The sequence below is a fragment of the Ambystoma mexicanum genome, chromosome 1p (genome assembly GCF_040938575.1).
Source record: "Ambystoma mexicanum isolate Mex_15411 chromosome 1p, UKY_AmexF1_1, whole genome shotgun sequence".
Classification (NCBI taxonomy): domain Eukaryota; kingdom Metazoa; phylum Chordata; class Amphibia; order Caudata; family Ambystomatidae; genus Ambystoma; species Ambystoma mexicanum.
In genome coordinates this window covers 644,455,198-644,469,477 of record NC_090921.1, presented here as the reverse complement: position 1 = coordinate 644,469,477, position 14,280 = coordinate 644,455,198, and the positions used below count along the sequence as shown (strand labels likewise).

The 14,280-nt window shown below is 44.4% G+C and overlaps 1 protein-coding gene across 3 annotated transcripts in view; it reads left to right on the top strand.

Annotated features, from left to right (window-relative positions):
• The first annotated feature begins 1,564 nt into the window (after nucleotides 1-1,564).
• Nucleotides 1,565-14,280, top strand: part of HNRNPM (heterogeneous nuclear ribonucleoprotein M) — a 60,696-nt gene continuing 47,980 nt past the window's right edge. Inside the window, exons 1-5 of one of the 3 annotated variants that reach the window (XM_069649683.1) lie at nucleotides 1,565-1,719; nucleotides 8,003-8,172; nucleotides 12,440-12,492; nucleotides 13,087-13,094; nucleotides 13,185-13,278. In XM_069649683.1, the coding sequence (XP_069505784.1) occupies nucleotides 1,667-1,719; nucleotides 8,003-8,172; nucleotides 12,440-12,492; nucleotides 13,087-13,094; nucleotides 13,185-13,278 (378 nt within the window). In that variant the 5' untranslated portion in view covers nucleotides 1,565-1,666. Of the gene's footprint in view, nucleotides 1,720-8,002; nucleotides 8,173-12,439; nucleotides 12,493-12,682; nucleotides 13,095-13,184; nucleotides 13,279-14,280 lie in introns of those variants that run through there. The other 2 variants (XM_069649681.1, XM_069649682.1) reach the window with 2 other exon arrangements.

Below are 14,280 nucleotides of genomic sequence, written 5' to 3'. Positions count from 1 at the left end.
TGTTTAGGACGTTCTCCTTGGGGTGTGAGGGGGTGGGGAATTATCAAAGCACCTGATTGGTCAAGGGAATAATAATTGGAGTAATTTTATTTTCATCAACAAGTGAATTAATTATGTTGGGTTAAGGTGATGCAAGGGCTTCAAAGAAATCTGAGAGCTGAGAAGTATGGGTGTGGGGGTGAGCCCGGTGTTTCCCTTGTGAAGTTGTGTCTTCGGTGTCCCCTACCATCCCTGTGTTTAACCTGATGGAGTACAGGACAAGGACAATAAATCACCATAAACTTACCTTGGTGTCCCGGACATCCACTTTGTTACAAATGACTAATCCCCTGCACTAACGTGAGTTGGGGTTTAGATTCTATTAAAGACAGGAGGCGAGTATTATCCCACCCACCCTTTTTTCTGTTTCTTATTCCACCCACCCACCATGTTCTGTTTCATTTCCTTTCAGCTTTCGGATGAGAGGTCCTATCCAGGAGCGCTTCATCATAGCTTCAGGTTGCAGAGAGGTTGAGATCCCTTCAGTTTCACTGGATTCTTTTCTCTGTGCTACTCAGTTGGATCTTGCAATGGGATCCAGTGCAAAAGCTGCAGAAAGAGTGGTTGGGTTTAGAGTAAAGGACATATATGGAGGAGGGTCCCTGCCCATTGATCTCCTGCAGGGCATGACCTGTCCTCCATGATGGATTGGGGAGTTCCCCTTACATTGACATTGAACTCTGTTTAGAAACCTTTTTGTTTGTAAAAGTTTTTTCTTTGCTGCTGTGGTTCAGAAGTAAAGATTGTTATGGATAATACTCCCCTCCTGTCTTTAATAGAATCTAACCCCCCCACTCACGTTAGAGTGGGGGGGTTAGTCATTGGCCTAGTTAAGTAGCAGTCTAGTAGCATTGGATACATGGGCATTGCTGCTGCAGTTTAGGACAAGTTAAGTAGCAGTCAGGTAGCAATGGAAGGCGGAATATTATGGACATAGGAATCATCGGCATGTAAACAGATACAATGGTATAAGCATGATGATGCAGCAGCTAATCCAATTACAGGGAATAGCACTTGTGGCGAGTGAAACGGCAATTGGTAAATGCAGTTAAATTAGAGATAACATGCCTCTCCAGTACTATGATGCGAGCAGTGGCCTTGTAGAGCATCGTATTAGGAACGTGCATGACCGCGAAGGGCAAGTCCAATGAGCGACGAACAGCAGCATATACGTAGCAATAGCCCGGGCATGCGATGGCAAGCAACGTTTTACATACATTGCATTAAAATTAAAATATATTTATTTAAGTGGTTATTCTTACAATAGTTGAGAAATTGACAAAGGAGAGTGCGGGAAAGATGAAAGGAAAAATGTATGTTGTATTATGTGTAAAAATTACGTTTGGTAGTGGCGCAGAATGGATAAAGTAGCTGTGGTAATAACAAAGCCAGCGCCGTTTCCCTGGTAATTCCAGCTCTGTTACACGAACAAAAACACACTATTAGCATGCGCGCGCACACCAGAGTTCTAAGTATTTTTTCCATGTCAAAATCTTTCTTTTGCTTTCTCTCCTCCCTCTGACGTCACAACTTCACTTCCCAGAGTGCTAAGCAGCTTCTTCTTTGTGCCTCACGCGCTGCTCCCTCCATTTTATCTTCGAACCTAGAAGCTGAGAGACCGCAGGAAATGGCGTCCGATAGCAAGAACGACAACAAGGGAGTCAAGGATGGGGGCAAAAGGTAAGGGGGCATGGGCAGCCGACATGGGGCCTGAGTGAATAGTACGGTGATAATGAGTGGGGAGGGGAGGTTGCGGGCAGTCAAATGGTTAAAACGGGCGTACATTTTCAGAGGACCGCTGGGTCCTGCCGTCGGTTAGTTGTAATAAGCTGCTAGTTGGTGTGGTACGTGTTTCTGGAAATCGGTGATGTGTTCGCTGCTTGTGCGAAGACGTTACGCCGCAGCGTTATAGCTTAACTAGACCGCATATATTCTCGCAATTTCAGGGTGTGGGCTTGGATTTTAAGCTGTTTTTTTCTTATCAAATGTCTGCTATGGCACATAGAGTAAAACATAAAGGCAGTTAATGTGCATCGAGTCGCCACAAACGCGCGCGGCTGGTAGTTGCGAGTAGAACCCGTGGGCGCGATGAGGAGGCTTGCGATGCATGGGTGGTGGGGTAGGGGCACCACATTTAAAGCAGAGAAGTGAAGGTTGCCGGCTTAAAGTTCAGGATGAATTCTTAGTATTTTTTTTCTTTGGCCTTCATATTGTCGTATGAGAGGCGAGGTTCCATTTTTGCTGGCCGTGGCGTTTCTAATTACTTCACCCTGTCTCCCGTTTTGTGGCCCGGGTCGAACAGAAGGTTAAATATACCGGCGATACCAACCTTTGCCAGGGTTGATGGCTGGGACATATTTAAACCGTTGGTATAATAGAGGGCATGCAATTGTGAACTATTAAGAAGGGTTCTTAATAGGGGGAGTCTGATGAACGCCTTGGGCGAAGAAAAAAAGTGCAGTCTTTTATGATGGGGAGTGGGTGTCTTGGACGTATAGAAACACTGGTTCTGATTTTTAAATATCGGCCACTAGTCCCTAGAAGGAACAGAGGTTGGTATCAATATCATGAAGTAAAGCGTGCCTTGCCCTGTGTGGATGTGATTTCCACCCCACTCTTCACCAACCGCTTCGGCCAAACGGGGGACATGCAAGCTTTAGCTCTCTAGGTTTAAGTGAAACGGAGGCGTAACTGTATTTTTAAGCGGATGGTCCACTGATTTTTTTTTTGCCAAAATAATGGTTGTTTGGTGGTACACTAGTGAGCTAGTCCCCTTCTGAGGTGGTGCAGGCTAAAACGGATACCCCCCTCCCCACCCGGATGCCCAATTAGCACTAGCCTTTGGCTTCTGGTAATGGGTTCTTGGGTAGTAAGAAGCTGTGTGTGGATGAGTCTAGAAGCTGGTAAACTTGCATTTTGGCCCGTGTTTTCGTGTAGGAAGATGGTTCAACCTCCAACACACCCCCGCCCCATAGCATGAACTCTATACTGTCTGGTATTTAATGCACTGTCCTGTTCCCCCACCCGTTGTAACCTCGCTATTGACCGTGTCTGTCTGATCCCTACATTTCCATTCGATGTGCCCGTACTGCTTCACCTAACTGTAACAGGCAGATATGTTGTAATATAGAAGCTGTATGGTAGCCTCTGTAGTAGTTCTTCTGAGCTGTCTTATCATAACATCCACCTTTCTGCCAGCATGCATCCATGGCCATAGGACTGGAATAAATCACATCTCCCAACATGCCCACTCAACCATTGCAGCATTCAAGCACTGCATACCACCACTACAACTCGGAGGAGAAACGACCATTCACTCTGTCCAGAACTGCCCCTATCAGACCCTGGGCCTGCCACATTCTGGCACCATCCAAGGTTCGGGTCTCTTTCACAAACTAAACAAACGGCACACCCTCTCCCCCGGGTGGTGCCACGGCAACACGTAAGAGAACCGTATTAATTCAACCTCCACCCATGCTGCATACACCCGAAATGCCCTCACCCCACTATGATACAACTCTGCCATAAATCACACAACCCTTGATCATTGATCTCTTAACTCCATTACACTGCCAGCATCAAGGTAAATGCGCACTTCCTACAACACCCTAACCATCAGATTATACAAATACATCTAAGGGTGCTCCTGGCAGCACACGTAACTACAAATCATGCGATGCAACATTCAAAGCAATGAACATTTAACGGCAGATCTGCAACAAAATACATATATCCAGGCTACATCAAAAACAAGATGATCCTCCTTTTCTCCTTTGTTTTTTTCCTTCACTGTGCCCAAATCACTACCTCGAAACGGGCAGTCCAAACCATTTCACACATCCACTGCCGCTGTTCACATACCTTGTAATACTGTTAACCTAAATTAACCTGGGCCCTGGAACTTTTCTCCTTTCCTTTAAATTTGAAACATCCTCACAATATACATTTTCAGATATGTAATAACAAAGGCATATCTAACACTCAATCATGGTGAAGCTAGGCACAAGATGACACATCATTTGGTTGAAAGGTGATCGGCTACAACATTGTACTAAACTACAAGCCAATGGTCAAACGACTACATACAGAAACTATTAGCTCAAACCGTTCTTCCCACTCCACGCAACCCTCATGCCAGAGTAGGCTCCAGAACTTAACTACTCGTACGGACCATCATTACGTTTCTTATTTTTGAAACTTCATATTACATTTTTTAAACGTCGCATAATGGCAATTTTTTTTCCACTTGTCGCGCTGACCTCTCACAGGGCATTGGCCGCTGTAACATGAGGCATAAAGTGATCACTGACACATGGTAGGTTGATACAGGAAGACGCACCCTTGCACCATGACTTCCTATTTACTTTCTTTTCTAAATTATCAGTGATCTTCTATTCAATCCTATTAACATGGCACTTTCCTGATCACTAATAACAAGCCATGGCCACATATTCCTTTGTCCAGCTTCCTCAGTGTAAAGCACCAACATTGCACTGGAAAGAGGAACATTCTTAAGGTGAGACGTGTCCAATAAAATCTCCATGCTGCATTGAACAGTTAAATGTCGTTCGAAAACACAACGGTGTAATAACTGATTTTCTCTTCATAGAAACGCCCCCACTAGGCTTTCCCTCTGCCCAGCAGTCAGCGTACACGAACCCACCTGACGGGCAGATACATGATTTATTTCCTTACTGCTGTGCCGAAATGGGTGGAAAATCCAGCGCATCTACCCGTTCAGAAAAGTAGTCTTGCTACATCATACCAGAGCTGTGAACTCGCACTCATGATCGTTCTGGTTGGCAGGTGGTTGATAAAATTATGGCCTGTGGATTGGTTTACCTATGCCTCGGAGGCGGCCTATTTCATCCTCGCTTGTCCTTATGGGCTCCTCAAGCAGCACGCCCTACCTGTGTCCCATACATGCACCGCATCACTGCACAGCTATGTCCACCCATCTGAGCTTGGCTGGGAAGTTGAATGGTTAGGCAGAGGGGCATTTTATGTCGGACCATCAACGCTCTGAACAGATGATTCTCAACCATCACCCTGTATCATGTGGTTATGTAAATGGTAAACATGTGCTGTGCAAGTCCTACGTGAATATATTTTGCCACGGAGCCTCGTTTATATTCTGATTCAGACTTTATTTTCCCCTGCAATTGGGTGGCATGGAAAGGGCTGAAACTGCCCGGATTCCAGTGGATTTTTATCCTGTACCCCCCCCCCCCCCACCATATTGGATGCGAGTGCTCGCTCTACGGTATGAAACTGTATTGCGAGATTGGCGTGCCATAACACCAGTGTATACGACGAACCATTAACATCAATTGGTGAGCATGCATATTTAGTGAGCTACCATGGGAATTTCTCCCTCTACAACCCCTGAAGTTCTTTGCAAATCGGCTTACAATGTGCCTTTATCAGCAGTTTCTTCCAAATATATTGGCAAAGGGGTTTTGTGGTTCTAAGCTTGTAATCAAAGGCTTATGTTATGGTGAAAACTTTTGTGGTCCAAACAACAAACGTCGGTTATCATAAATCACGTGGATGGCAAAACATTACGGCATGATGCAATAATGACAACCGAGAATGGGCCTGGAAACGGTTCAATTGCCACTCGAATTCAGTATTTCGGGGTAAAAGAGCACGCCCCCTAACATGTTAAGCATAATATTAGAATTGCCGCAAACGGTGTTATCTGATTTCCTTTCCTACTTACATCAATGCTCTCATTGCCATGAGAGCAGAGCAGTAACTGTTCTCATAACTAGCTCTTTAAGTAACACATACCAGTCCCTCAAAACAGTAACTTAACCACAACAAATTATAAGAGGTAATGCACATGAGCTTACTCCCCTGCCCACAAAGTCCCACTGACATTAAGTGTCAAGTACCTCTTGATGTTGCTACCTGCCCCAAAGAGACTTTAAGGAGGGAACCCATATTTTAATAAACGTGAATTTCTGGGACGAAAAAGCTTGATTACTAAGTCTTTGCTTGTATAGTTAAACGTTTAAATTATACCCATTGGTAATGCAAATTGGCTCTTACCCCCAACTACGTGCTGCAAAAATGTGATATGGAGTAAAATGCCCTTATTTGTAACCCCGTCCCAGTGAGATGCATCTACACACAATTGAAGCATTGGGGGTCACTGCAGATCCTTGGGGTCCAAAAATCCTCTTGCTGGTCAGCCGCTGAAATGTTTAACCTGGTTTTTGAAAGTGGCTCGCTTGTCCTTCAAGCATGGCTCGAAATTTAAGATTGGGCGAGCAGGGGGCTAAAACCAGCTCCTTGGTGTTGGGCATCATGCGGATGCTACCAATGGGGGGCCCAGGGGAGATGCAAGGAGCCAGCACCCTTGAAAATCTAACTTCGCGTGGGGTGCACATTTTAACCCTCCCCTCCCAGACACCTGATATATAAACCATTATATTTAAATGTTTCAGCGAGTGGCAACATGGTGGGCACAGTGAAGTCCAGGAGAAGGGGAACCATACACCTTCAAGCCGAAAGAGATCACGACTGCCTGAGAGTCCCGGATGAATGAGGGTGGGGCGAGACAACATCCTGCGGCACCGACTCCCTCAAGGGGCACCCACGGCTGAGACGATCCACCATCACATTTTCCCGGCCCTGAGGTGACCTGCAGACAGAAGATAAGACACCGCCCAAGTACAGAGAAGAGCAAGAGACCCCAGAGATTGAGAGCTCTCCTGGCGGTTGATACACCCCACAATGGCAGTATTGTCTGAGCGGGGAAGACCGGGCAAAAGGACTGCAGAGCCCCGAAGGCCGCCATGTAAGAGCTCCCTCCCGTTGGAGCACCGGGGGCTACTCCTGCAGCTCCTGGGCCACTGCCCCACCATGGTAACAATGATTGGGGAGGGTGGACAAAGCGGGAACCTCACCAAAAGACTGGGTAGGTGCAGCCACCAACGAAGCTGGTCCCTGGGGGAGGGCCCCACAGGGATAGGAGCCTCTCGTCCTTCCAGAACCTGTGTGGATCTGGAGCAACAGGGGACGTAGGTGAAGTCTTACCCAGGGAACAAGGGAGACACGCCTGAAGAAACTCCCTACCGGTGTGCGGCCTCTCGAGCCAGAAGATGGTTGTCTCTGAGCTCTATCAAGGGGAAGAACATCATGCCCTCCTTCCCAGCAGTCCAACACCGGGCCCCAACTACCTGAAGATCCTGCAAGGGCTGCAGAACTGACTTTGTCTGGGTTATGAGAAACGCCAGCAAGGTCTGCAGGGCACAAGTGGAATCCGTGTGTCGCAACAGATCTCCTCTCAACCAGTCATCAAGGTATGGGAACATCTGAATTCCTGCAGAGCGGCGATGGACAGATCTTGAGCCTTGGTGAAGCCCCTGGGAGCCGACTTCAGATTGAGGGGCAAGGTCTGGGAGTGGAAATGATCCTTGCCCACTGGAAATCTGAGATTTCGGATGTGCAGACCAAATGGGACGTGCAGGAGGGTCTATAACCAGACAGAACATGAGGGGAGGCAAATTCCAACTTGTACGATTAACCCAGGCATCCCCCAAGAGTCGGGACTGTTGCTTCAAAAAACAAACGTTGGGTCTTGGGGAAGATTGCTGTTTTGCCTGTAGCGGGCGTTGCCTGAATACATTTGAAGTAGAAAGATGGTTCCTGTAGAGAGGTGGGACGAGGAAGAGTGGCGGTCGTAATGCTATTTACAAGTAGCAACTGGAATATCTCCACACCCATAGTCCTTTGCAGGACAAGCCTATGATACTGCAATGTTGTCTCTACTAAATAAAGTAGGATATCCTGAGTGACATTTGCCTACCCAATGTTATTGGGGGGAATGATTTATATGGTCGAACTTGGTAGTGGTGGTATTGGAAACTGGATTAAACCAATTTCCATTTCTTGGCGGAGAAATGCTAAAGGTACTAAATTTGTTTCGTGCTAACTTTTTATTTATTTTTTGCAGTGACAATGACCGTTCAAACCAGAACGATAAAAGAAAGGAGAGGACTGTCAAGAAGACCTTTAACCGCTATGAGCCTTACGGCCAGCCTCATCGAAGAAACAAGATTTTCATTTCAAATATCCCGTTCGATGTTAAATGGCAAGCACTGAAAGATCTGATAAAAGAGCTAGGTATGTCAATAAACAAGTGTACATTTGTTGACCAGATGCATCTCTCCTATACGCCCATCAAACATACAAACCTGTAGCTTTTTGTAGTGATCTGGTCTGTTGACAACGGAACCTCATTAATTGGCACGGCCCGCTGCTGTTGCCAGTTTTAGCTGGATCGCAATGGCCTAGAAGGACGTTGCTCTGAGTTAGGCGTACACCGGTTCCGTGGTACCCACTCATCTCATTTACAGTCTTAATTTGCTTCTGCGTTCCATTGGGCACGCACCCGACTTTATGCCACGTATATTATTCCTTAGATGTTTAAGGATAGTGCAAATGTAAAAAAAAAACCTGAAGATGCCCATTACTGCATCTGTGTTGGTGTTGCACCCATTTTGGGTAGGACAGCATGCTGGATTTTTTTCTAGAACAACGTAGCTTTTAGTTGATCAGTTGGGATGTGTCAAAGGAAAAGGGGCTTTGTCTGTCGTCACTCTACTTGAATAAGCAAAACACAGTAGGGTTCTTTTTTGGTTCATTTTACCAATTGGCAAAGCTGTTTGCCTATTTTATCCTGTCCACTTTTCGTATTCGGACTTTTTTTGGACAATGTTGTACTTGTACTCGAATGCACAAATCGATATTATGAATTTACTCACTTTTAAAATCTTGTTTCCAAGTATCTTGGCGGTTTCTCTTCACTGCACATGGATGAAAATGTCCGACGTAAGGCTGTTTCCTGACCTCAATTACAGCCGTCTTTCTGCACATTGGAATCAGTGAAAGCTCTTCAGTTTCTGTGCAGGGCTTGCTATCATAAGGAGATTTGTTAGTTTGTATGTGGCTTGCAGCAAAACATTGTTTTAAGTTTGGAGGGCAACTATCCTTCAGGCTCTTGACCTTATGCACTTTTAGTGTACCCCAACTTGTTGAACCTTTGTCAGTTTCCTTTCGTAACGTTTGTGAATCTGCTTTGGAAAATGAAGTGTAGATTACTTTAATTCCTAGAGGAGGACTCGTTTGAATGTGTGAATCTGGTTCCTACGCTGGCATACAGCTTGCAGAGTACTGAGGTAAGCAGTTATTGCTTGCAGGTAGTCTGCGGTGACGGCTGGTGGTGTGGTCCATTATAAAAAAAGAACACTTTAATGGGCCCAAGGCAGAATCCTACGTATACACAAATGTTTGAATTACTGTGGGCCCTCCATGTGAGACTGGAGGCATTCACTTTTGACGTGTGATATTGTGTAGTTGTGGCAATTCAAAACCTGGCATGACTTTTGAAGGCTCGTCTCTCAAACCATTGACTAGCAAATGTTTTTTTTTACCTACAGTCTTGTTAGCAAAGAAACAGGTAACTGTTTAGAGTCTACTCCAATCCTTGAGTCTTAGCACATGCAGATAGACCTTCTGTGTAGGCATACCTATTGTGCTTCTGGGTCGCACTTGTCTACGCGATGCACAATGCAGAGTTTGGGGGGGGGGGTGTGAGAGTCTTTCTGTCGGGTAGAATTTTGCAAAAGAGGGTTTCTCTACCCCGTTTTGGAGGTACCTGGCTCTAATGCATGTCCTAAAATAACGAAGAAAGCCTTGCAGGCTTGTGTTCCTGCCAAGAAAATAAACGGGCAGTGTCCAGGTCGGCACTCAAGTTTGATCTGTGTGGCTGGGTGATGTGCTTTAAATAATGCCCATATACCACATTTTTACCCCTACACCTGGATGGGTGAAATTGCAATCCTCAGGACTTGGAAGATCTGAATGACACACTGCCTACTAAGATCGCTGGTTATGTCTATCCTTCCTTGTCTTGTCGCGCCTAGAAACACTTGTATACGGGCACGTTATAAATGACTTGAGCCCAATCTGCTTATTTTTCACTTAAAACCTATGCTTTTTTTTTCGTAGTCATTGGTTATCTTGAAAACCTGACTTTACTGGGGCTGTTTAGGAAAGGGCTTGGATCCCTGTGCTACATGATATTCGTGTGGTTCTTTCACTTTGGGGCACAACTATTTGTCTGCCTGCTGTGTTGTGATGCACTTTGCGTTTAGGGTTATTTGAAACACTTCAACCCCCAAACAATCTAAGTGCCCTATTAACGTTATTGATATTTTCCCTTGAATTAGTGGTGGTGTGGCTCAAAGTTCATGGTAGTAAACCTTTACTCCAACAGCTGACTGAATTATAGCTGGACACGTAGCACTTTAGACTAAGAACTTCAGTAATCTCTGTTGGAAATGATCACACAAGCAGGCTTACTTTAGTGCTGACCGTTTCATGTTTTGTTCCGAACGACATGAGTCGTCTCGCAATCTGTCCGTTGATTTGGAGGATACAGGATGAGATTGGTTATCTTTGAGATTTGGTTCACGAGACTTGCTTTCAAAATCCATGCCAGCTCTGGTGGTACCCCCTTGTCTTGGGCATCAATGCCCATCACTGGTTATGATGAATGTTTTGTGTAAATGTGAGTATAATGGATGTAGTGAGATCTCAAAACAGGTTCTCGCTTTGTGAAAATCTTAAAGTTGGCATTTTGCTCTGAAGGGTGATGCCTTTTGTTCACTCATTCTCATTGTATCCGTCGTTGACTGTTTGGATTACAGGTGTGCAGTAGATATGTTTAAATTTACAATTATATGGCTGGCTCTTGATGGTATGTTTGACTCACAAGGTTTTTCCCTATAGGAGATTGAGCGATTTCTAAAAGTCTCCCCCTATTATGTTGAAACTAGCATGTAGCATCACGTTACTGCTTTTGATTGGATGGTGAAAATTCGTCCAGTTGTGCTAAGTTGTTTTTTATTCTCCTAGTGATTTGCTCCTTAAGTTTCCTTGTGACTTCATGATTCACAGCTGAGTCCCGTAAGAGTAAATTTTAATTGGCAATATTTTAATGTCCAAATGAGTGCGCACACATTCTAGTCTTTCCACTCCCCTCCCAACGACCTTCCTTGGCTCATTTATCTAAATGAATCATAACATACATAGTGCGCTGGACTCTCCACCCTTTGGGTTTTTATGAAAAACCCACCAACTTAAACTAGCAGTGCATCCGGTTTAAAGGACAGCTGTCATTACTCCCGCTGATAAGAGTACATTATCACATTTTCACACTTCAAATTCGGGGACCATGAAGAGGCACTTTTTGACAACTTTCGTGAAGTCATAACGATACTTTTATCTTTCTTTATGCAAATTAGCATACTGGTATTCAGTAGAAACTAGTTCTCTTGTTGAAAATCCCATATCGGGTGCTCTGAGAAATAGGAGCTGGTCTTAGTGGCAGTTGTTGGGTAACTAATGGCTGCTCTTGTTGGCTTGCTCTTAGTGTGCGGTTCTGCTCTCCCCCGCTTCCCCAATCGGGAGTCTCTAATACACTGCTACATTAACCCTGGCAAGCAACTTAAGATATTTTATGTCGAGAGCAACATGAGTCATTCTACACTCTGTCCTGATGACACCAGCCCAGACTGATTTTATCCCCACAGACCCCAAAATAACAATTTGTCTCCTTCCACCTGACCACTATTCACATTGTAGGCTAATGGCTGTTAGCACCCCACCAGCCGTTATAGAGCAGCCTTCACAGCTCCACAAAACCTAGAAACCCCCTTTCCTCCCGCAAGTTGCTCCAGACACATTACATTCTAGCCTTTCTTGCCAATAGTCTTTCCACTGGACATGCCGGAATCTGCACAACCTAAAGTCAACCAGTGCATAAGAATTTGGTATTGTTGCTCACCCGTTTTTCCTCTGCAAAATAAGGGACCACCAAAATCTCTCCTATATAAGCACACCCTTTGCATAAAACTAGAAATTGCCTATTACATAGGAAGGTTGCAGACGGTAACTGGTTCTGAAACATCTACCTCTTGCTTAAATTGAAGTGCAGGGCATTCGGAGCAACTCGCTCACTTTTACTGTTCTCCAGTTCGATGCACTTGTATGTGGGCGTTTTTAGTCTGGCATGCTGTTAGCTTTCAACTGGTGGCCATATTGCCTTGGATCAACTCAGTTTTGGTTTCATTAATCTTTCATCAGTAGCAGGTGATTCTTGGCTAGCTGTAAGTTCTTTTGGCTATTGATGGACACGTGACAAGTTCTGTGAGTTTACTGCACACCTGTAATGTCCAATGTGGTGATCGGGGAACTTGGAGCGTTCTAGGTTGCCTTATTGGCCCAGAATCCTTGCAAGGAAAGTTGTTGATGATTGTTCTAAATTCCCATTATTTTCTTGGCTTTTCTCCCTTGGTGTATAAATCGTCTGGAATCTGATTTGTAGTTGGTGAGGTAACATACGTGGAGCTCTTAATGGACGCTGAAGGAAAGTCAAGGGTAAGTGCTTGGAGAACAATTTATTCTGTGGCTTTTCTACATGACAAATGTAAACATGGAGCGCCGAATTTGGGATGGCAGCTTGCTGGGATGTTAATTGGCACAACCTTTGAAATCTTTGGGGGAGGGTCTGAGGCAGCTTCATGCAGTCTGTTGTAGATCATGCATGAAACTCGAAAGTGGTAGTTTTTAGTGTTGTGCGTTTGTTGCAGTAGGTTACTCCTAGCTTTTGGAAACTTAAACCCAGCTTCTAAAACTCCGATGGCAGTTAGCGTGATTTCAATGACTGATATAAATCTATTGTTGCTGGATTGAGTTTAGGAATGAAGGTGCAATTGTTAAAGCACCCAAGGGCGTGGAGAACCGAGTACATACAATTGGAGTATGACTTGGTGGTTGTGGTTAATCGGGTTCTATATATTCTACATTTTAGTCCTTAGGAAAGTCAGTTTTGAATGGTAAAATCTGTTCCTTAAGCTTGTAATGCTTCTCAACTGGGTTTTGTTTAGGTGATTATTTAACATATCCATGTCTTACATCATTTTTTACTTTTCTTCCCCACTACCTTGTGATGCCTGGAATCTGGATGATCAGGGATGCGCGTAAGTAATCAATTTTTAATGTCTCTTTTCGGTTTGTTAGTTCAATGACATTTCATGAGTAATAGCGTTTTTGAAATTTTTTCTTTTTAGAGCCGTTGAATTCAAAACTGAAGAAAATTTGAAGAAAGCTGTCAATGTGTTAAACAAGCACGTTCTGAGTGGGCGGCCATTGAAAGTTAAAGAAGTGAGTTTTATTTGGGCGTCGTGGACCTATTTCAATGTATTTGGAATGTAACTATTTCAAGTTCTGATTATTTGATATTATGTGGTGCATTGGTCTAAATTCAACAACTTACACAGGTTGGTTCAGCAATGGGGTGTTGTGCAGGTAAGGTGACACTAGTGTTTTTGACTGGCTACTCAAAGAAATATACAGAATTTCCAGTGGCTAAGTACGTGTGTGTTTTGTTTTCCTTCAGATTCCTTGGTGATTTTAAAAATGTACTTTGAAATTGATCTGTGCTCGTACATTGAGCTTTGTTGATTTGAAGAAAGTGAACAAATAGGGTTCAAAATTGAGTTTTGATGAGCAGAAGCTACAGCAGGGGAACCAGGAGCTACTAGGCATGCTCTTTTAACCTTTTGTCCATTTTGTAAGAATCATTGTTTACCCGTGTATTGTGCTCTAATTCTTTAACATTCTCAAATATTCAAAGTTAATGTCTGCTTGGAAGGCAACAGATGGCCCTATGAGCAAAAAGGACCCCAGCGTGGGACATGTAGTGGGAGGGGGGTCCTATTGACCTACCCTTCCCTACATTACCTTTAGCACTGCTTTTAGATGGATTATGCAGATTTAACTCCCAGAAGAGCCCAATCTCAACGAAGCCACCTTGCACCATACCGTCCATTATCGCAAGTAAGCTGCAGGCCTCGAACTTCAAAGCATCTTAATGATTACACAGCCTTATGTTATTTCCTTACTTGCAAGTCTGTGAGTCCCCCTCTTCCCTGTTCTCAGTTTAATTGCCCCCACCCCAAACCACATTTTGGATTCTCAGATCAGAGGGGTCATAAATGCATCTACTCAAACATGGCTTATTGTTTTACGACCACTACTGTGTGTAAAATCTTAAAATGAGCAGCCGGCATTCTCAAATTCCAGGACGCATTCACTTATCCCCTGGGGAAAATGCATTGGTGAACCTATAACAAAATCTGCTACCATAATAACTTTGCATTGTGA